Source organism: Daphnia pulicaria, chromosome 1 (assembly GCF_021234035.1).
Source record: "Daphnia pulicaria isolate SC F1-1A chromosome 1, SC_F0-13Bv2, whole genome shotgun sequence".
Lineage (NCBI taxonomy): Eukaryota > Metazoa > Arthropoda > Branchiopoda > Diplostraca > Daphniidae > Daphnia > Daphnia pulicaria.
Genome location: NC_060913.1, coordinates 12,295,704 through 12,316,122, shown reverse-complemented (window position 1 = coordinate 12,316,122; position 20,419 = coordinate 12,295,704). Strand labels below are relative to the sequence as shown.

Here is a 20,419-nt window from a genome sequence, read left to right as displayed (position 1 = left end):
TTCAAGCATTTTATTCGGCGTTGCCGATTTCCGTATATGTGACTTCGCCCCCACTCCTTCGCTTTTTCCATTGTTTCCTATGTATCAAGTCCCATCTGTATCGATATACAAGGCCTTGATACATAGGAAACAGGGAAAAAGGGAAGGAGTGGACAGAAAAGGGGGCGAAAAGCACATATACGGCAATCGGCAACGCCGAATGAAATGCTTGAAAAATATGTCGAAATGGGGGTATCACGAAAATCGTGATATCTCGGACATCTTACAGAATTATAGAAAATCCTTTTGGATTCTGAAAAAGGGATGAAAGGGCTACATTTTGTATAAATTAGTTTTTTTGTATAAGCCGAATATACGGCTAAAAGCGATATAGTCGGAGGGGGAGACTTTGGGTTTTCGTGATATTTCACGATTTTCAACCGTGATTATCTCGTGAACGGGAAAAGATAAAAATCCGGACTTAATTCCATTGGAATCGCCATGCGATTCTGAACAGAATAGACCTAGTCCGGATTTGTAAAGTCCTTTTCCGGATTACGATCCGAAAAGTACCTCCACCAAAACGGTCCGGTTGAGTGGGAGATCGCTTGTTAAAATCCAAAGCTGATTACGTTATTTAGTGTTAAAAAAAATACAATACTCCAAAAAAAGGCTTTTTTATGACAATACACAACTGTAAAAAAAATTCTGGTTTGAGTTTACCAATTCAAAAAGCTATTCACTCAAACATGGACAAAAAACTTGGACAACGGACAACGAAATTACCATTTCGTTGTCAACTAGCTCAGTTATTTATTTTGAACCTAATTTTCATATTATAGGGAGCAATAGGCAGAGGCTACAAGCCACCACACCTGTTACAGACATTACCTTAACATATTCAAAGGTAGGAAATACTGTAAACTGTCATCTACTTCATAACTCAACCTGCGTAACTCGCAAAATCCTACACATTTTCTTTATTTTCATAGATAGAAAAGTTTTCACTTAAAATTTAATTTCAATAGTTGTAATTACCAAAGCTATCATTTTATAGAAAAATTAAGTAAAACAAGGGTGATCTAGACAAAAACATTTCTCAGTAGAAACAAATAATGCACAATAACAGCAGAATGGGATCGATGAAGTGTATTGATGATGAAATCAAAAATTGAGTGATTTAGATTTAAAATTCTCGCGATTCGGCGCACACCTACACGTATTTGACATGTGTCCAATATAATTGGGAGAGAAAATCAATGGTCGGAGAGCTAATCGCCAATAATTAAGCCAACGAGACGATAAGCTAAGCAACTACACATCCATTTAGTTGTAAAAAAAAGGGATAACTCAAACACGTGGGTGTTAAAAAAACTGAAGAAAAAAAATGTAGTTCACATGTAGAAAATGAAGAAAACGACGTTAAGATCCATTTACGAGAAGGGGAGGGGACAAGGTGGCAGTTGGCGACGAAATCTATATCACACTGCCTGAATCTTGCATTCTAAGTGTCGATCGAAGCTGCTATCCTGTCCGAGGTTTAGGATGTTTTCGCTAAGCGTTAGCGGCCTTGTTCGGTACTGCTGGTTGCTGGCTGGCTGATAGTTGTAACTGCCTTCACTTAATTGATGAATCTTGGACCTGGCTCACTGCTCCTGTTCTGGTTTGGCTACAGAACAACATGACGACACCTAGGAGATGAAACGCACATCTTATCCTAACCTGTCTCCTTCCAACATTCTTTATCTCTTCAGATTGCGGCTCAACTTGTCCCTATGAAACGGGCTAGAAGGCCTGATGGTAATAAACCTCAAACTTACCTAGAGGGGAAGATGGGACTTGTCTACTAATAACGTCGCGAACCCCCGTAACTGGGGCTACCTGTAAAGCCACCACCTCGCCCTGCACCTTTTGAATCAGAAACAGATTAGATCACCTGTCAATCCGATTTCATGGAATCATAACTGCAAGGCCTTAAAATTCTCGATATTTCATCAAGCACAGAAATTTGCAACTGCATGACACATTCACATTACTAAACGCATCCCTACTCGGCTTTTCATTTCTGATTCTAGCCTTTTCATTCAATTCTTCCTTGTCCAGTGAAATTGTGCTCAATGACGAGGAAGTTTTTACTTTAAATAGGAATCTAAAAAAGGTTAGAAAATGAGTTCAAATAGTTAAGACAACTTTACCTCCATAGTCGCGAGTGTATGGCACTGATCGTTCGGTTACGTAGCTATTTCTCACTGGACCGCCTCCTTGGTTGAAATCTCTCATGTTCCCTCCATAGCCATTATCATAATCACCACCCCATGAGTTACCACCTAAAAGTTATATTTTAATTAATGTTCAAAATATTGATAAAGAAATACATACCTGAGCTTGTTCCATAACCTGGGGAACCACCACTCCAACCAGCGCCACTACTTTGATTGCCACCCCAGTTCGAACCTTCCCATTGTCCATTACCATAATCTCCACCGCGACCTCCACCATTTCCTCCTAGTTAAAGAGTAGATAAATAGATTAAAAACTGATAATAAGTCAATTTTATTTAAAAACTTACCTCGATAACTACTAGATCCTCCACCAACCCAATGATCTCCATTGCTCCAGCCCCCACCAGAACCTCCTCCGTTGCTCCATGAATCCCGTCGTTCCCACAAATCCCCGCCTCTGTCGGCGTTTCGGTCACCTCGGCCGCTATCTCGATACCCGCGGTAATCACCACGACCTGAAGGTGACGATCCAGGAGAAGGACCGCCACGCTTCATCTTATCCATATCAGCTTTGCTGATAGCTTTTTTAACATCTAAATGTCTTCCTTTAACAGTGTGGTCACGAATCACTAGAACACACATGATTTTTTTAGTTACAAGATACCAGAAAAATGTAGGCCATGTACTTACAAACAACTTTGTCAACTGGATCATAATCGTCAAATTCCACAAATGCAAAACCTCTTTTCTTGTTGGTTTCTTTTTCTGTAACAACATTCACTGAGGCAATTGGACCAAATGTTGAAAAGTACTTTTGCAAGTCCTCTTCTTCAACATCATCCCTCAGACCACCAACAAAAAGTTTTTTGACAGTTGAGCTTGCTTCAGGTTTGCCTATCAACTATTTAAGAAAATGTTAAGACAAATATTTAGAATAGAATAAATAATAAGACAAACTAACATCTCTAGGGACAGCACGCTTTGGCTCAACCTCTCTGCCATCTACTCTGTGAGGTCGTGCTGCTTGGGCTTCATCTACCATGAAAGCTCGTGCATATGTTACGAATCCAAAACCACGAGACCTGAAACAATCATTACCGAAAATTAATTTTCATTTTAACATTAAGAACACTTTTCCATAATAGCATTCCAAGCTATGAAAGACTGGTATCATCTTACTTCCTCGTCTTGGGGTCCTTCATTACAACAACATCCACAATCTGGCCCCATTGTTCAAAATGTTTTTTCAGGGATTCATCAGTTGTGCGATAGTCAAGTCCACCAATGAACAACTTTCGAAACTGCTCAGCTTCAGGTTTCTCCTACAAATCAAATAGAATGTTTGTGTCATTTAAATAAACAAGAAACTTAAAACTACGTTTCACAATACGTCAAGCATCGCAAAAACAAGGTTCCATCTTCAGCAATTTAATTTATTAATAAAGCAAAATCTAACCTTAACGGTGTGTTGTTCTGTTGCTGGTGGTTTAGTTTCTCGTTCTTCTTCTTCAACGACCGGCTCAGGCTGCTGCTGCTGTTGTTCTTCGGTTTCGTTTTTCATTTTTCGACTAACCAACGTGTAACACAAGTACGCCGGGATTGCTCGCTCCTTCTTCTTATGCTTTAATCAAAGCGTCATCCAGAAAAGATCGGAAGGGAAGGAACAATGTTGCCAAATCTTTCTCGATTGCAAAGTTGTCAAGTTGTACGATTTCCCAACCAGCAATCAGTATTTATTTTATTATTTTTTCTTCTAATTTGATTATCTTTTTTTAAAACAACTAGAATAAATAGCTGGAAAAATTTAGAATTTTTTCTTGTATCTTTTGGACCACAAAATATTTTTATCAATAATAATTATATTTTTTTTATCAAGTGCAAATTTGGCGCCCTTTTCTCGCTCTCCTTTTTTCCCCTAAGAGTCATGGTTTCCTACTGAACACATTTCTTGTCGGTTTGTTTCAGACTTTTCAACGTTTTTTATCACGCGAATTAAGTTAGGTAATTGAGTTTTGTTCTATCAGTCGTAAAATATTTTATAATGCCCAGCAAACTACACTTATTTCATATAATTTGCCCATGCCAAATAATCTATTATATTTTATTATATTCGATTGTGGCGTGAGAAACGTCTATCGGTCTGTGTAACCAAGCTCGTGATTAATCCCCTTGACAAAAATGTCTATTTCTCGTGTGATCAGACTCCACTGTGGTCGTGTTATATAATCTTTTTATCTGTTTATTTGCAGATAAGTCAGCTCTTTTAGAAATTAGTATTTGTGAAAAAAAGCTACACCATTTCCAACATGGGCCGAAGCACAAAAGGGAAAGAGAAAGAAGTTTTGGATGAACAAACTCCTGCTACTCCAGCAACAGAAAGTCCTGCTGAAGAGGAATACTCTGTTGAAAAAGTTATGGATAGAAGGTATACATAAATATTTATATCGTCGTTGATCATTATTGACCAACAAATGTCATCTATCAAATTCAGAGTACGAAATGGCCGTGTGGAATATCTCTTAAAGTGGAAAGGCTACGATGATGATGACAATACCTGGGAACCTGAGGAAAACCTAGACTGCCCTGCTTTGATTTCAGAATTTGAGGAAAAAAGAAAAGAAAAGGAAAAGGAAAAAAAGAAAGAAATTGACAAAAAAGAGAAAAAGCGATCACTCCCAATTGAAGAACGTGACAAAAAAACCACAGAAGAAAAAAGACCAGCAAAGAAGAAGGCTTCGGAGGTTTGTTGAATTTCACGATAATAAGTTGGCTTTGTTTATGATCATTTATACGTTTTATTTGTGACTTCCAGGAAGAAAATCGTCCAAGAGGGTTTGAACGAGGACTTGACCCCGAAAAGATTATCGGCGCCACAGATTCTAGTGGTGAACTCATGTTTCTTATGAAATGGTTCGTATAGTAAAACAAAAAGTTGTTCAATGCCATATGCTATTGAATCACAAGTTACAGCATCTTAATTAACACATTTTTTGATTATTTTTAAATCTTGCAGGAAATCCAGCGATGAAGCAGATCTAGTTCCAGCCCGCCAAGCCAACAAGCAATGTCCACAGGTCGTGATTCAGTTTTATGAAGAGCGCCTGACATGGCATAGCAATGCCAACGACAATGACGACGGTGACGTCAAAGAGAAAGACGCAACCGAATAAATAGTTAAAATCCTCAAATTTTGATGTCTTAAAATGCTATTAAGCTGGTTTTAACTAAAATACTGAACCACGCGAAACTTGGTCTTACTTCTCTGTATCCTCCCGTCACAACAATCCCTCATTTTTCGTTCATTTACTCATTTTCATTTGCATTACGGTCTTCGAGTTTTTTGCACGCTCGGCATTGTTTTTAAGTTACCATGAACGCCCCGAGTTATATTCCCTGTCTTCAAGTTTTCTTTTCCAAATGTACGATCGAAGTAACCAGAAATACAACGTCAACTTTTTCGTACGTCATGCTGCCACTATAGCTGCTGCTATCAGTACAAACTATTCATTTACCCGCGTGACCTTAATCTTACGGCTTGATAAAAAAAGCCTCGTTGATAAAAAGTATTTTTCCATGGGCTCTTGGGTTAGAAAGATGGCTAAACGGCAAAAAAGGTAAAGCTCTAGTCCATTAGCCGACGTAACGGTGTTTGTTCGCGAGACGTATTCGCTCCAAATTGTGCCAAGTTCGAAAGACGAAAAAGAAAACTGATGGCGTAACACAAACTTCTAAAAGTGCAAATATCGTGGTAGTTTCGTTTTTACAATTGTAACCAATCATTTAAATAATTTGGGGACTGTTGGGATCGACGTAACCTTGAATTAGGAATCAGCGGAATATTTTCCCAATCCAGAGAAAATAAAAATGTAGGAGACTAGATCCTAGATTTAAAATCTTTTTCAAATGTTTTTATGAATCCAAATGTACCATATTAATTTATTCATCATTATAGACACTTCCTTTGCGATGGTTTCTACGGAATTCCAGAACGAACCTTCATTGACGCTACAAATTCAGATTTCGCGACCAAGATTCATCAACTGGTCCTCGCACGCAAATGAAACTAGTACTGAACCACCTTATTACCAGACAACAAAAAGGTAAAATTTTATACATTGAATGAATCTGATTTTTGATATTTCCTTTTTTCATTGGGACTTTTGCAATGGAAAACTAATCTCTGGAAATTTATTAGCGTACTATAGATTAACCAACGATATGTAGCTTGTTTACTGCATGAAAAATAAAACCATTTTATTTTATTATTCAGTCCGGTTGATAACGGAGAAAATTCGAGCGTGACGGATAGCTATAAAATGGCCGCACAGGTAGCCGTTGGTGCTGCTATTATCGTGGCTCTGACTATACTTTTGGCGCTTATCTGGAACGCGTAAGTCAATTATATAAAAATAAAATACGCAATTTAGTTAGTGATTACGCAAAGTACACTAACCATTTCACCACTTATTTGTTAAAACTTTTTTTTTTCGTGCGGTATTAGAATAAAACCTAATGGCCAAAAATAGAATTATTTCGCTATAATAAGGGAATTCTTTTAAATTACACGTTGACTTAATAACGTCATACACTACTTTAAGTGTATGTATAATATGTATGTGTGTACTGAAATGTTTAATTTCATATTACAACTTTTGTATACTTGGACAATGGTAGCGTATGATCAAAGAAATTCGACGTTTCCCACCAATCAAAACATTCATCTGATTAATTAATTATCATTTGAACGACAGATTCAAGCGGCGTTTTCCCGACAGCAATAATTCGGGAACGGCGTCTTCGACTTCGAGACGCTACAGCACTGATAGCTTCGACAGACTGGTGGAAGATCGATTGCGCAACCGTCCGCCTCCGTACAGTCCCGATCAAGATAAGCCGCCCTCGTACGAGGAATCCTTTCACGACACAACCCATCGCCATCACTCGCCCACCGTAAGCATAACATATCCCCAATACTATACCAGTTAATAATATCTACTCCATTTTTATTCTCCCCCATGACACTGATGTCATTTGGCGCCCTTTTTTGATTTGGTATTATGCTGCTGTAACATCCACAGTCGAGAAGAAGAAGTCGGGATCGACGGCGCCTTCAGCGTGAAGCGGCCAGCAGTTTAGAGGTGCCTCGTGTGCACGAACTAACCAACAGGTACCCATCAGCGGCCCCGAGTAGTGATGGCGGCCAAAGATCGACTCAAGTGTCGCTGCCGAGCTACAGCACGGCCATCCGATCCGTCAGCTACGACAACCGGGCCTTTTCGGCCGAAGAACCGGAACGGCCAGCATCGACGGTGCTGACGACGACGGACATTCCCAGCATTTCAATGGCCGTCTACGTGAACGAAAGGGAATTGTCGCTCGGCTGCCAGGACGGCGATAACGACGACGGTGTCGTGATGCTTCATCTTTAAATATAAATATGTACGCGTGCATCAATTTTGCGATTTTGTTAACAACAATAGCAAAAAGGTTGTGAATAATAGTTTCCGCTTTGGGGCTATTCTCACGGCGAATAAGTCGTGCTATATTAATAGAAATATAGATCGTTTTTCTTATATTTTTATCCGGTTATCTTTGACGCAAGGCCAACACAATAATAATAGTCACACCTTTTCACGTGAAACTGACTTTTCCATGGATGACAATTTAACTTTCTGAGCAGTGAATGTGCGCATATAAATAAGTATATGGTTGCTATGGCGTTCGAATATTATACTTCGCACCGAGCTGTGAGCGCGAGTTTTGACTTTCGTGAATTGAAATGGTTTTTATAGACATAAGCAGTTGTATATCGCCAACTTATCAAGTTGCAAAACTGTGATGGTGCTGTTATCTATTGAATTGTTAGCCCACGCCAGAAAATGTACTGTATCATACCCTTTTGATTTTGTGAAATGTTTTCCGTAATTTGATTGGCGGATGCTATACGTCAAGTGATTTTGTGTCACTCTAAATAATGACGTGTGTGATGTTGAAATAACATATGTATGTAACTTTTATCGAGAAAAGCCAATCGATAAATAATACCGTGGCAATGTCTTTTGATTCAAGCTAATGTATAAATGCAAATATTATCCCCATATGTATACCAATTGATTATGTATAACACCCAATAAATGTTGCGAGCAAAATTTGAAAAAATTGGCAATTTTGAAATGTATCATGTAAATCAGAATGTCTCAGATGAGAAATAAAGTCAATGATTTAATGATTTCAAGCAGTCGTTTGAAGAGGAAAGTTGGCAGAGGACGTGCATTCTCGTCTTAGAAAACGGAAAAAGAAATGAAAAGCGGATTCTTAATTAAACGAGAGAAGATTAGAGGATGGCTTCACTGAATTTTTGAAGACGTCTATGATACCTTTCAGTCGAATTGGAAAAGGAATGAAATATGCTCTATTATGGAAGCAAGGCAGCAGTGATTACACGGAGTGAGATTCAAAAACTGGCTGGTAGAATAGGGCTGTGTCGCAAAGCGATTGTGTCGAACAAACAGAAATAGCGCAACGCAAAGTTAGACTGCGCTGGTGATTCAAATTTTTAGAACCGCTTTCACTATTAGATAGCTCAGATGCAACATCGCTTTATTCCCAGTAAAAATGTGAATTTTAATTTATTTTTGCCTTTTCGAATGTGAAATGTCTTCATTTTGACTCTGAGTTGTTGTTGTATCCGGATTCGGTTATTTAATATTTGATCCGCCGGCGCAGTTTCATTTCAGGGTTGATTTATCCTGAGATGAAGCCGGAGAAGACATTTCATCCGTTGTATAAATACATACAACAGTTCCGCTTGCAGCAATGATTATACACACACACCACGGGAATGAGGAACAGCAGCCAAGCCGAGAAACATATAAGAGCACATCGATGAGCATTTGAAGGGCTCTGGCCTGTATACATAGGACGACGAGCCAACAGAATCACAGCCGATAAAAGGATACATCAAATTATATTGAAGACTTTTAGGTCGGTCTGGCTGGGTATACATAAACGACGGCGTCTGACGTCATCACATGGTGGGCGGGCGCCGGAAAAAAAGGAAAAAAAAAGAAGCGTGGGCCGCTTCAGTACAAACCTGCTGAGTTCTATACAAGCAGCTCACCAGCTCTTTGTTTCCATGTTGGTATATAGACGATATCTATAGTGCTGGAGAGACGACGGCGCCATCGGTTTAAGTTTTACCACTAACCGAATACAAAACAAAAAAAAAAGACAAAGAGAAAATGGTGGGGGGGGGGACAAAGCGAAAGTAAACTTTGGTTGCGGGATTAGAATACAATATAAATTTCCAATATCAGTCTCGTCTGAAATGCAGCTGCCGACTGTGATGCATCCGCGAGACTAAAGGAATTGTGACCGAAAATAAAGTCCCACAGTCAACAGCGCGCCGCGGTTGTATTAAAAAGTTGCTGCTGGATCAGAGAGACTCGCGCGTGCTGATGTTAACGTCAAAGACTTATTTGTGCTGTATACGAGAGTATACGGAATTGTAGGCTAGACTTTTTCCCCTGTATATGCATGAACTATATTAGAGCACCAGAGATCAAGATTGATCAGGAAACAAATCTGAAAACGTCAAGAAGTTGTTACAACATTTCCTTTTTTCAACAAATTTTATTCGGCGTATACATAAGTTATGCCGGAAAAACCCTTGGAAACTTTTGCACTCTATCGGTGTGTACCTTGTGTAAATGATTCTTATTTCCAACTTGATAGTCGAAAATATATAAGGCACCATGAACGTCAATATAAATTTCCTGCACCGGAAGGTGATTTTCTCTCTCATTTAATTACACCTCTGGAGGCTATTTTTGTTCGAATTCCAATTAATTCCCCCCAACCCCCTCAAGAGAGCTAATGATTACACCAATGAGTCTAAATGACAGCTGTTGAGCCTTTATGTATATACTCCCAGCGCAACGCCATCGGCATACTATCCTCGTTTAATAAGAATGTGCGGAGTGATCGCTGATATTTGTTGATTTGACGGCGTCGGTTTACTTAATTAGCGTAACTAATCAAATTGAGAATAGATTTTTTTAAATGGAGGAATTTAGTTGTTGTCCGTATCTAAGCGCTGTAGTGCGTGCTGTAGCTACCAATTACTATGTGATCTCATCTCATCGTGTGTATAATATTCCACCAATTAAATTTGTTTGTTTGTTTCCGCATTTTGCTGACAGTTTACATGCAACAAATATTTCACGAGAAAATATATAAATATTTAAACAGCGTGGCATCACCTTTCGACGTTGTTGCGATGTATGTACACCTTCAAATTATTTGTCACGTTACAATTTGAATGTCGTCTCCAGAAATTCGTTCATGAAATCTGCATAAATGTAAAAGCGTGGTGCACTAAAGTTTTCCAAACCAGCAATTGCTGCTTCGTAGAAATTATTTAATTGCTGCTGCTAGTTGGCGCTAAAAGTTTTTGTTTATTTGTCTTCTAATTTTGTATTTAATATTTGATATTATTAGGAATAAGGAAAAGGCGCAGGAAAAGTTGCGACGACGAGCAACTTGAATTATCACTGCTCTGATCGTCACAGTAAAAGTTTGTATAATACGAACGTCCGTCACATATTTCACACAGGTTATATCGACTGTGAATTATCAAGATTTCAACTGATAATGAAATAGTTGCATTGACGTCTGTGATCACAAAAGTATTGTCGCAAGTAATATAGTCCAAACTCCGAATAAGGAATAATCGACCAATCATTTGGCAGACGCAAAAATGCCAAATGATCTATGAATTTCACGATTTCCGTGATTTCGTTTGACGATAAATAAGCTGTGATCCAAAATTGTCGAAAGAAGAAGAAATATAGGAATATTAGCATTTATAGTCCGGTGGCTTATAGTAGAAATCAATCACCAGAATAAATCCAAATGTGATTAAAGACAGCTATAGCCTATATATAAACGTCAGTCGAATATATAAAAGAGAATCGCTTCCTTTATATAGGAGCAGCAGAGCAGCGGCGATTGATGGCTATCTTTTATATCCGCGTGAATCGCTCTGGCACTCTTAAGGTGTCACGAGTGTCGACACACAGCAGTGCAAACACAGTCGGCATCTCCTGACTGAACGTATAGTGCATTAGTCGCGCCTATATAGGGGTCGTGAAATGGAAATATCGTGTCACTCGTCGTTCCGCGTCACTATCTTTATCCACACGCGTCACACAATTAAAAACAAAATACACCCCCCAGCAGCACTTTTGTCGGCTTATCCACGCGTCACGGACGATCCAGCATCAGGCAGTATTATAGCCGGTCAGATTTTGTTAATATGAAAGAGGAAAAAAAGGATCATTTAATTTCTTTTTCAATGAAAATGGGGTTCTTCTTTTTCTTATACACATTTGAGATTGGCTGTTGTTTTTTGTTGTATTAGGCGTCAGTGATGAATTATTTGTGTCTATATACAAGGCACCTCGCTGTGTGCTGTGTGTAGCATTCATTAATTAGCGTAGATATATGACGTGTCGTACCCAAAATTAAAAAAATGAAAATCGCGCACACTGTTCTACATCTGTGTAGGCTTTTTGATACAAAGTAATAGAGGAGCGCTTAAATGACCTGCGCTGCTGGAAGAATGATTAGCTGCAAGCGACAGCATATATCGGACGCGTGCTTATATTGAATTTCGCTAAAAACAAACGAGATGCTGGCTCTTTTATTACACATATGACCTGCTCTGGGCATATGCTCCATTGATCTATTAGACAGCTCGCAGCACGGGTCCAGCACAGCATCAGATGCTGCAACCTGCACTTTGTGATATATATTGGATAACGATCAATTGATATATATGATAAGTATATTATGTCCTTGTTTTATTTTATCCCGCGCCGGTGGGTGTAATGGCGTCACGGTTTGTCAGCGTGATAAACATTGGCGAAAAGAAATAGGGCACAGAGAGGGGTTAATCAAATTTGATTTAAGTGTGCTATATACGTACTATATATTATTGAGAGTGTTATGTTATGATGAATCTCACCTCCCGCGGATTTCGGCAAATTTCCGGTGACTGGACGTCGATGCGAGCGAGTTGATGCAATTAGATAAATTTCCGGGACAAACGCGGCGCGGGTGCTAAAAAGAAAGTGATGTACAAGCAGGAGCAGGCGCATCTCTATACATCCGCCGCCGCGAAAGGCTTTATTTGAAACTCTCTCTCTATAAGGCGATAAAAAGAAATAAATTCAAAAAGGGTTTCAGTCCACGAGAGTATAGGATAATAGAGAGCGAGAGCTGATGGAGCCTATTGGATTGTTTGCTATTGTTGGAGAGCGAAAGAAATAAATCAAAATAAAGCTGAGAAAAAAGAAAGAAAAAGAGTCCTATAGCCTACGTACGTACGTACGGACGGACGGACCGAATAGGGATGGCGCGGGCCGCATGATGCTGAAAAGGAGGGAGGTGCTGACTGGGAGCGCATCAGGCCGCCTCCGCCCTTCTGGGACTCGACTATAAAAGATCCCATTCTCGAAGTGGAATCTTCGCAGTCGTATACGGCCCGCATCGCACTCTAGAGATCCGATTCCAGCGCTATTACATCAGTATATATCAGGCTTTTATCTACTAATAGTCAGCAGAGAATTTCAAATTCTATCGACCATTTGTTGGCAACAGCAGAGACAATTTCCGACTCGAATTTTGACGGAATCGACGACCCAATTTTGAATTGAAACAGTATATCACAAGAGAGACACTTTTTCGTCGCCAAAATTATGCTGAACTGGACCCTGTTAGTAGCTGTGATTGGCTGTTATTGCTCGAGCTGTTTGGCTGCTTCTCTTCTACCTCACGAGCAGGTGAGTTCAATTATCTCTTGATTGGGGGTGCTGTATTCAGTTACTTTTGGGTTGTCATGGAGCCCAGAAATTAACGAAGGTTCGTTATATTATATGTTATTCGTTTTGGTTGCTATGTTGTTCAAAATTTCGATTTAAGCAAAAATGGTTGTGATAACGAAGACTGTCATTTCCCCCCGGAGATTTTAAACAGTAATCAAATACCTGAGAATTGAAAAAAAAAAAAAAACAACTTTAAAGTTGCTGTAGGCGTTCCGCTTTTCCTCTAAAGAAATACAACAAACAACATCGTTAGCAAGAGTGAATAGGGCTTCATCAATTGTGCTGAGAAGTAAACACATTTCACGTCCTGTATACACAGCAGTTCTATATTTGACAATCGCGCTCAATGCGTCCGTGCAGTCAAGTCAATCATCCGTGGTAAAACCTTCGGGATTTTCCAGCCCGTGTACTATGGGGTGCGTCTCACGTTGCCACGGGCGATTGAAGATACATGTGTCGGAAGGCGCACGTTTTCTTCTTGTCACGATCTTTTTTATTTTTCAATGACCGCCGGTTGCATTATATTCAAAAGATATTTATCCACTTATTGAGCAGCAGCAGCAGACGGCCGAGCGCGCATCAAAGAACGCAATCATTGAGCATCTTGAGCGCAATAAGAGGATTACATTTGCCCTTGTCAATATAGAACCACACATATTGACATAGAAATGTTCTTTCTGTTTCGTTTCTTGGGGTTCATATACGTTCTTTTTGTGCACAGCAAAAGATTTCTAGTCCGTACCCAGACGTTCCGTTCCGCAGATTCCGAATTTATTTTAGTAGGCCTATTGTAGATATATATTTCTTATTGTTGTTGCCTATTCATTTCGATGCATTTGATCCTGGCCAGCAACTTATACTGTAATGGTGTCGTTGAGTTATATTCCAAGAATTCTTATAATATCTATACGACGGAGAAGAAAGTGACCCCAATAAAATGGAACAGCCTACATGGGGTTTCAGTATCTATAGGCACTGAGCCTATATATTTCACTTATCGCTTCAGAAGTAGACCATCTTGTCAATAACTTGACAACCACCACCGCACTATAGCCTACATATAAAAAGAGATCATCTATTCAGACTTTCGTCCATGTAGACTTCAATTTTCACGAATCACGATCAATAAAGGATTTCCTCTTGTATTCGGAAACGCCTTTTTGCTGCTTAGTGGTCGTCCTGAGAAATGGAGATATAAGATGCGGGGCGACGAAAAGAATCCCCACAAGTATTCTATTATATTTATCATTTTTTCTAAACCTATATCATAATCTTCTCTGTTTATGGAGCAACAGAGTATTGAGCGTATATGTGGAAGAGATAAGAGCCCTCCGAATGCCATTAGAGATCCCAAGCTGCTGCTGCCGTCCATAATATAATATCTATAAGCACAAGATAGAGTGGATATATAAAACCTTTGAATATAAATAACAATATAGACTTCGCTTTGCATCAAGAATTCAAGATATACATATGAGCTCGGCCCACAGTATAAATAATCTGTCATTCGATATATACAAGGGTAAAAATGCGCCTTCGCCTGTTGCCGTAGACCCGATTCTTCAGACCCGTCAACGACGGGATGCGTACAACATCATTGAAGGTAAATATATGACGACCGCATCATATGTTCGACCGCATCTCATTTATTATAATTCCGGGTATAATGCGTGAATATAACGAAAAACGCGCTCATCTTTCATTTGTATATAATGATGATGAATAGACTGCATGACGGTGACGTCAAAGGATGGCCATTTCTATTACAAAGCCAGCCCCAAGGATGAAGTGGAACCAGGTACAACGTGCGGTCTCTACCTCATCACCGATCCCGAGCGACTCATTGAAATCGAGCTGATTCACGTCGACGTTTCCTGCGAAAACGGTGGACTTATCTCGGTAAGTTATTTGCCCTTTTGCAACAAGAGCTCGCAGTTTCACCATTCCAGTTGGAATATTTAACTTAGTAGGCTATACTCATGTAATTAAAAATATATAAGTCGCACACCTAAAACTCGGGTTGAAGTTTACGGCCACAGAATTCATTATTAATGTTCGTTGAAAACAGGTGGTTGACGGTTGGGAGCTCAATGGTGAATTCTTCCCGTCGCCGGAAGACCACCATTTGCCGCTGGAGCAGCGAGTCAAATCGGAATGCGGCAGCCACCAGGTGATGAGTCGATATCTCTCCTCTCAGAATGCAGCTCTCGTCCAATACAGAGTCCCGCGTTTGGGTCAAGGCTTTTCGCTTCGCGTCAATTACGTCAAGAATCCCCAACGTAATATCATTTCTTTTTTGCCCGCCATTTTCAAATGATATGGCGAAAATAATTGTTGGCGTGTTTTGTTGTTGTTGATGTGTTTTAGCGTGCAATATCCTGGTGGAGGGAACGTCGTATGTTTACACCCTGAGCAATCACGGCCGCCGACTCAATTGCAGTGTCACCACCCTATTCCCGGCCAGCATTTCCCTCGTTTCGCTCGACGTCGGTTTCACCGAGCAAAGGCGATTGAGTCGAGGGCCATCGTCACGCCATCATTTGATCACGCACCGCTCGCCTCCGGGTGAAATCGTCCATAACGTAAACGTTTTCTCAATAGAAAGAAAATTGAATTTTGTTTAAAATTTTCAAATTTCCCGCTCTTTTTTTAAAAAAAATTTTAAAAAACCAGTGCGAAGAAAAAGACATGTCCGATTTCCTGCAAATTGGCGGATCTTCCGGGCTGGATACGGCCAACATGTTAGTTTCGGATTCCGTCTGCGGTGCAGCTCGTGAGCCAAGTAATTTCATTTAAATTACCACTGAGCGGAAATAACGTTGATTGAAAAATTAACATATTTTAAACTTTTTTGTATTTTTAAAATCTACTAGAAACGACTGAAGAAACGATTGCTTGTGGCATCACAACCGTGCGATTGGTCTCAAGCGGCCGTCATCGCAACTGGGCGCAAGTTTCCATACGCCCGGCCGAAGACGAGGACCTTTCATTGGCCAACGTCATGTGCCCAGCTTAAAGACACGCAAAATTCAAATACTATACCAAAATCTAAACTTAATTTACGTTTTTAACTCTCCTTTATCGAGCATTTCACGAAAGAAAAACAACATAAACTGTTGTAAAGATTATTCTATTCCATTTCACCCTGCCCCCACACCGAAATCCTATCGATTTTTTAGTCTAGTCGTTGAACAATCATTTGACATTGTTAGAAAGTTTACTACTCTCCTATATAGCCAATTCAGCAGACGGACACTATAAAACTACAATACGGACACACAATGAGTGACGACAGGACACACAACTTCTTTCACAAAAAGTCGAGAAAATGAGATCCTGGTTAACTTGATTCATTTATTTACCGTGTATGTATTGGCGATGCACCCCGTCATGATCTCCACCTCCTTAATTCATTCCCTGAAAAATTTTCTCCCCCCCGGCAAAAGAGGCCAGGACGAAAACACCACCACAACTCTCTCAAAAAAGACAAAACAAATTATGTATGCGGGATTATTTACTATTATTACGATTATTACAAGATCATCAATGTATTACTTCTGAACTGTGGATAAGACTTTTCTCTCTCTTTCGCTATCAACAATGTACAGTCGTCAGGATCACGATGGGAAGAACATGCATGAAAGTGTAGTATATACGATTGGGATAGTAAATTATTTGTTAGCACTGTTGAAATTGGTCAATCCTCGAACATAAAGGTTGACTTGCTGCTGTAACTCGTCGATCCCTTGTGCGAAAGTCGATCCTGGCACGTGACGTAGTCCGTGTAAACCACCGCCTTGGGTACTGACTGGAGTGGAGGCGATTGGTGCCCTGGACGACGCAGTCGCAGTCCTCGCAACAACGGAAAGTTGTTGGGCTTTGGCGGTTACAGTGGCGACCCGATTGACGTTGGCTCGATCTTGATCCAGCAACTGGAGCTCCGAATTGACTCTGCCCAGCAAATCCGAGATCACTAGCCGACAATAATCTTCGCTACGCTGTCGCTCGGCTTTGTGCTTGGCCATTTTATCGTTGACGTATTTCTGGTAGTCGCGGACCCGCCGCTTGAGATGTTTGTACTTGTCGGCCTGATCCTGAATCATTTTCTGATCGTGGAGCCACAATGTTTCCATCTTCTGGATGGCACTGTCCAGACTGGGAAGCAGATCGGCGGCGTTTCGCTGTTGGTTGTTTTTAATGCACATTTTGATCTTGGACAAGTCCAATTTCCAATCCAGGGCCGCCTGGGCCGATCGAGTGCTCAATGCCATTTGCGACGTTAGAGGCGTCGACGAGTTGGACTGCAATTCCAGAATCTGTTTCTCGTATTCAGCGATGATGGAAAGCTTCTCTTCTTCACACTGCTGCCTTAGCCTTGCCTATCAAACAGATTGATGTTTCAGAATAATTTTCTTTTGATTACAAAACTAAAGATGTATACCATGGCATCTGCGGTGGCTGTGATCAGCGTCCGTTCAGATTGTTGGGTCTCTGATTTATCTGCAGCCGTTAGGGTTGCAGCCGTCACTTTTTCCTGCCACGATTTGATCAGCATTTTCTTCTCGACTTCAAACTTCTCGCGAAGCAAATGTCTCTCCAGTTTGAGTTGCTGCTGGCGCTTCATAACCTCGTTCTGTAAAACGTCTCGCTCGTGGCGCAAAGCATCCATCGATTCGCGCAAACACTGCAGCTCACCTGTAAGAAATAGCATTGACAGATTAAGTTATCGACCAATGCTTGGAAGAATATAGGGTCTTACCTAGGCTCTTCTCCACGTGTACCAGGTCGTCAACCTGTCCCGAAGTTTTCTCTCTCAACCATTCAAGTCGAGCGCGGGCCAATTGCTCCTGAATGGCGGTCTGTAATTTGGCATCCCAATTGGCCTCAACCATAGCTTTGTGCTTATTGAGATTTTCATCCAGATTTTTGTTGATGTCTTCCAGTTCTCTGAGTAACTGGTTCTTTTCTTCTTCCAATTCTCTACGACCTATGCAATGAAGGGAATAATTAAAACGGGATCGTCAAACCTATGAACGAAACATTTGAATACTAGAAATCAGCTGTTGCATGTGATCCTCTAATGAATCTTTCTCGCGACAAACTGCCAGGTAAAGCTCTTTCACGTTGTCAAGCTCAGTTCTAAGCTTGCTGTCACTAAGGGGAGGAAGAAAATTTACATTTTTACATGTCAACAAAATTTGCGATCAAGGAAAACGAGAACTCACTTAGATTGGATTGGTGGTGCTTTGTGCATTGCGCTGAGATCTTTGCTGAGAATCTCCTTATCTTTCTGCAATTGGTAGATTTTTTCTTCCAACTGCGTTATAGTTTTCTCCGAGGTCTGCAAGCGCTGTTCAAGACTACTGATGATTCGCTCCGATTGCTTGACATCCCGATGGTCTCTGGCAGATCCTAATCGCAACTGGGTCATGGAATCGGATAGGGTTTGGGAAATGCGCTCCTTTTTCAGACGCTCAATCTCCTCCTGGGCTTTCGACAACTGATCCAACAAAGTAGCACTAGTGAGTGTGTCGCGCTGCTCACGCAGCATTCGTTGTTGATCAAGAGCACGATTGAACTCCAGCAGGTTGGCCGCTCTTTCAGTCAGAGTACGTTCGTGCATCTCTGTAACGTCGCGAAGCTTTCGCTCAAGAGTTGAAACATTTTCATTCTTGCAATCAAGTTCCGACCGGAGACGGTTCAGTTCGTCTCTCAGAGTTCGCAAATCGTTTTCGTATCTTGCCTGGGAGTAAAAATAAAATGTCAGAACATTTCACTGAATAATTGAAGGCATTTGGATGCTCACCTTGACTCCGCTTAGCAAAATGTCTTGTCTATTAGCATCACGATGGTTGGCCTGAAGTAGGTTGAGATCAAGTAGCTGACGCTCTAAACTTATCGTATTATTTTCAGCTGCCTGAAGTTTAGACACAAGACTATTGTTTGTTTCTGTCACTTCGTGGATTCGTTGGTTCAAAACTTCGACCTTCTCCTTGAGACACACATTTTCTTCGTTAGTTTTCTTAAGGATGCTATCACTCGTCTCTAACGTGATTTTCATTCCAGTTTTTTCTCCTTCTACAAAAGAAGAACACAATGAGTGGCTGATTGAAAGAAAAATCAATAATAAAAAATACCCAAAAGAGCAACTTGATGATGCAGCTGATGGAGTTCGGCAGTGAGTTGGCTGATTTCAGTTCCTCTGGCAGCGTACAATATCTCCAGTTCTGCTTGCGAGTTGAGACCAGATGAGAGGTAGTGTTTTTCCACGTCTTCCTCATGACTCCACCGAGGTCTGTTGTAAGTGTTGGTTTTGTTTTCCTCCAAGGGACTGAATCTCACATAATTTTTTTTATGGCTATTCTGCGACCAGGCATTGAAAGAAGAAGTATTGCTGGGATTATCAACACCATGATACTGTGTTTCAGATAGGTCCCCATTCCCTTCATGATGTAACGGGCTGTACAAAGAGTTTCCTGCATATTCTTGGTCTTTGGAGAAATTGTGTTTTGAAGAATCTGAAGGAAACTCTTGACTTTTGTCTGACTGATGCTTGGGAAAATGTTGATTCTTTGTTGTCTCTAAATCACTTTCATCCTCTTCAATCAAGTCATCAAAAGCATTTGTAAGGAGATCTCGTAACTAGTTACAAAAAAAGGAAATATTTGTTTTTCATTTGAAATTGATTGAACTTTGATTGATAGAAACAACCTCTGCATTTCGTTGCTGAATTTCTTCTTCGTCTCCATCGTCGTCACTGTCATCCTCGCCGTGATTACTACTTTGTGTTCCACCTTGAGTTAACGCATCCAAGTCTAAACTTGCTCCCACGTTATACACACTTAGTCCGTTAGTTTCCATAGGTGCAGTAGAGCTTGGCTATAGTATTTATTAAAGACAAGTGATCAATCTCGAATGAAATATCAGAATGTTAAATTTGACAGAAGTTGAACGCGATCGGTTAAATTGTAATTGAATGAACACACAGAATCACAACGTTGCCGAGTGGATAATGGAAACAAACTAAAATTTTGAAATGGCGCGGCTTTAAAAAAAATTTAAATTGACATTGGCGTGACGCAACGTGTAATCCTTAGTAGCCACGAAAAAAACAAAACAAAACAAAAAAAAACAATTTTTATTCGAATACCAATCACGATTTTTGTTGAACAATGAACACAGAAAGCAACTTCGATAAACAAAATTAATAAATAATTAATAAATAAAGCTTGATTGAAAAGATTGAAGAGCTCTGGGTAGTAAACGAGAACTAGCCATATATGTTTAGCTAACAATTTCGAACGAGAGAGTGCATAGAACAATTATTTTCGA

At 40.2% G+C, this 20,419-nt stretch overlaps 5 protein-coding genes across 6 annotated transcripts; 3 read left to right on the top strand and 2 right to left on the bottom strand.

The window, feature by feature from the left end:
* Window positions 1–1,113: 1,113 nt before the first annotated feature.
* LOC124335881 (heterogeneous nuclear ribonucleoprotein A1, A2/B1 homolog) lies at window positions 1,114–3,857 on the bottom strand. The gene is made up of 9 exons (XM_046789375.1): window positions 3,658–3,857; window positions 3,381–3,523; window positions 3,163–3,283; window positions 2,892–3,102; window positions 2,549–2,830; window positions 2,359–2,484; window positions 2,175–2,306; window positions 1,800–1,887; window positions 1,114–1,670 (listed from the first exon to the last, which is right to left on the bottom strand). The coding sequence occupies exons 1-8, from the start codon at window positions 3,760–3,762 to the stop codon at window positions 1,826–1,828; spliced, it is 1,182 nt and encodes a 393-aa protein (XP_046645331.1). The 5' UTR covers window positions 3,763–3,857; the 3' UTR covers window positions 1,114–1,670; window positions 1,800–1,825.
* A 221-nt stretch (window positions 3,858–4,078) lies between these two features.
* LOC124336922 (chromobox protein homolog 1-like) lies at window positions 4,079–5,663 on the top strand. The gene is made up of 5 exons (XM_046790856.1): window positions 4,079–4,202; window positions 4,451–4,626; window positions 4,693–4,942; window positions 5,014–5,111; window positions 5,215–5,663. Exons 2-5 carry the CDS (start codon window positions 4,508–4,510, stop codon window positions 5,369–5,371), a joined length of 624 nt encoding a protein of 207 aa, XP_046646812.1. The 5' UTR covers window positions 4,079–4,202; window positions 4,451–4,507; the 3' UTR covers window positions 5,372–5,663.
* Window positions 5,664–5,780: 117 nt separating this feature from the next.
* Window positions 5,781–8,353, top strand: LOC124336526. Of its 2 annotated transcripts, XM_046790376.1 has the most exons (6): window positions 5,781–5,949; window positions 6,027–6,067; window positions 6,154–6,301; window positions 6,472–6,591; window positions 6,953–7,151; window positions 7,280–8,353. In XM_046790376.1, the coding sequence occupies exons 3-6, from the start codon at window positions 6,168–6,170 to the stop codon at window positions 7,628–7,630; spliced, it is 804 nt and encodes a 267-aa protein (XP_046646332.1). In that variant the 5' UTR covers window positions 5,781–5,949; window positions 6,027–6,067; window positions 6,154–6,167; the 3' UTR covers window positions 7,631–8,353. The 2 variants fall into 2 exon arrangements, with proteins under 2 accessions (XP_046646332.1, XP_046646341.1); XM_046790385.1 differs by lacking the exon at window positions 6,027–6,067.
* Window positions 8,354–12,721: 4,368 nt separating this feature from the next.
* Window positions 12,722–16,641, top strand: LOC124336131 (corticotropin-releasing factor-binding protein-like). Its single transcript, XM_046789810.1, has 7 exons — window positions 12,722–13,045; window positions 14,609–14,690; window positions 14,814–14,986; window positions 15,156–15,366; window positions 15,455–15,669; window positions 15,761–15,869; window positions 15,961–16,641. The coding sequence occupies exons 1-7, from the start codon at window positions 12,962–12,964 to the stop codon at window positions 16,101–16,103; spliced, it is 1,017 nt and encodes a 338-aa protein (XP_046645766.1). The 5' UTR covers window positions 12,722–12,961; the 3' UTR covers window positions 16,104–16,641.
* On the bottom strand, window positions 16,510–20,115 carry LOC124332652 (unconventional myosin-XVIIIa-like). Its single transcript, XM_046788903.1, has 8 exons — window positions 19,799–20,115; window positions 19,225–19,729; window positions 18,894–19,165; window positions 18,313–18,830; window positions 18,138–18,241; window positions 17,847–18,074; window positions 17,529–17,782; window positions 16,510–17,466 (listed from the first exon to the last, which is right to left on the bottom strand). The coding sequence occupies exons 1-8, from the start codon at window positions 19,946–19,948 to the stop codon at window positions 16,759–16,761; spliced, it is 2,739 nt and encodes a 912-aa protein (XP_046644859.1). The 5' UTR covers window positions 19,949–20,115; the 3' UTR covers window positions 16,510–16,758.
* Window positions 20,116–20,419: the final 304 nt, after the last annotated feature.

Coding starts and splice junctions, on each gene's coding strand:
- LOC124335881 (XM_046789375.1), bottom strand. CDS start 3,762: ATGAAAAACGAAACCGAAGAACAACAGCAGCAGCAGCCTGAGCCGGTC. Junction 3,103..3,162: donor AGCGTGCTGTCCCTAGAGAT/GTTAGTTTGTCT, acceptor TTTCTTAAATAG/TTGATAGGCAAACCTGAAGC. Junction 2,485..2,548: donor AGGATCTAGTAGTTATCGAG/GTAAGTTTTTAA, acceptor CTCTTTAACTAG/GAGGAAATGGTGGAGGTCGC.
- LOC124336922 (XM_046790856.1), top strand. CDS start 4,508: ATGGGCCGAAGCACAAAAGGGAAAGAGAAAGAAGTTTTGGATGAACAA. Junction 4,627..4,692: donor GAAAAAGTTATGGATAGAAG/GTATACATAAAT, acceptor TATCAAATTCAG/AGTACGAAATGGCCGTGTGG. Junction 5,112..5,214: donor CTCATGTTTCTTATGAAATG/GTTCGTATAGTA, acceptor TAAATCTTGCAG/GAAATCCAGCGATGAAGCAG.
- LOC124336526 (XM_046790385.1), top strand. CDS start 6,168: ATGGTTTCTACGGAATTCCAGAACGAACCTTCATTGACGCTACAAATT. Junction 6,592..6,952: donor TTGGCGCTTATCTGGAACGC/GTAAGTCAATTA, acceptor TTTGAACGACAG/ATTCAAGCGGCGTTTTCCCG. Junction 7,152..7,279: donor ATCGCCATCACTCGCCCACC/GTAAGCATAACA, acceptor TAACATCCACAG/TCGAGAAGAAGAAGTCGGGA.
- LOC124336131 (XM_046789810.1), top strand. CDS start 12,962: ATGCTGAACTGGACCCTGTTAGTAGCTGTGATTGGCTGTTATTGCTCG. Junction 13,046..14,608: donor CTCTTCTACCTCACGAGCAG/GTGAGTTCAATT, acceptor GATATATACAAG/GGTAAAAATGCGCCTTCGCC. Junction 14,987..15,155: donor AAAACGGTGGACTTATCTCG/GTAAGTTATTTG, acceptor CGTTGAAAACAG/GTGGTTGACGGTTGGGAGCT.
- LOC124332652 (XM_046788903.1), bottom strand. CDS start 19,948: ATGGAAACTAACGGACTAAGTGTGTATAACGTGGGAGCAAGTTTAGAC. Junction 19,166..19,224: donor TCATCAAGTTGCTCTTTTGG/GTATTTTTTATT, acceptor CTTCTTTTGTAG/AAGGAGAAAAAACTGGAATG. Junction 18,242..18,312: donor GCACCACCAATCCAATCTAA/GTGAGTTCTCGT, acceptor TCCTCCCCTTAG/TGACAGCAAGCTTAGAACTG.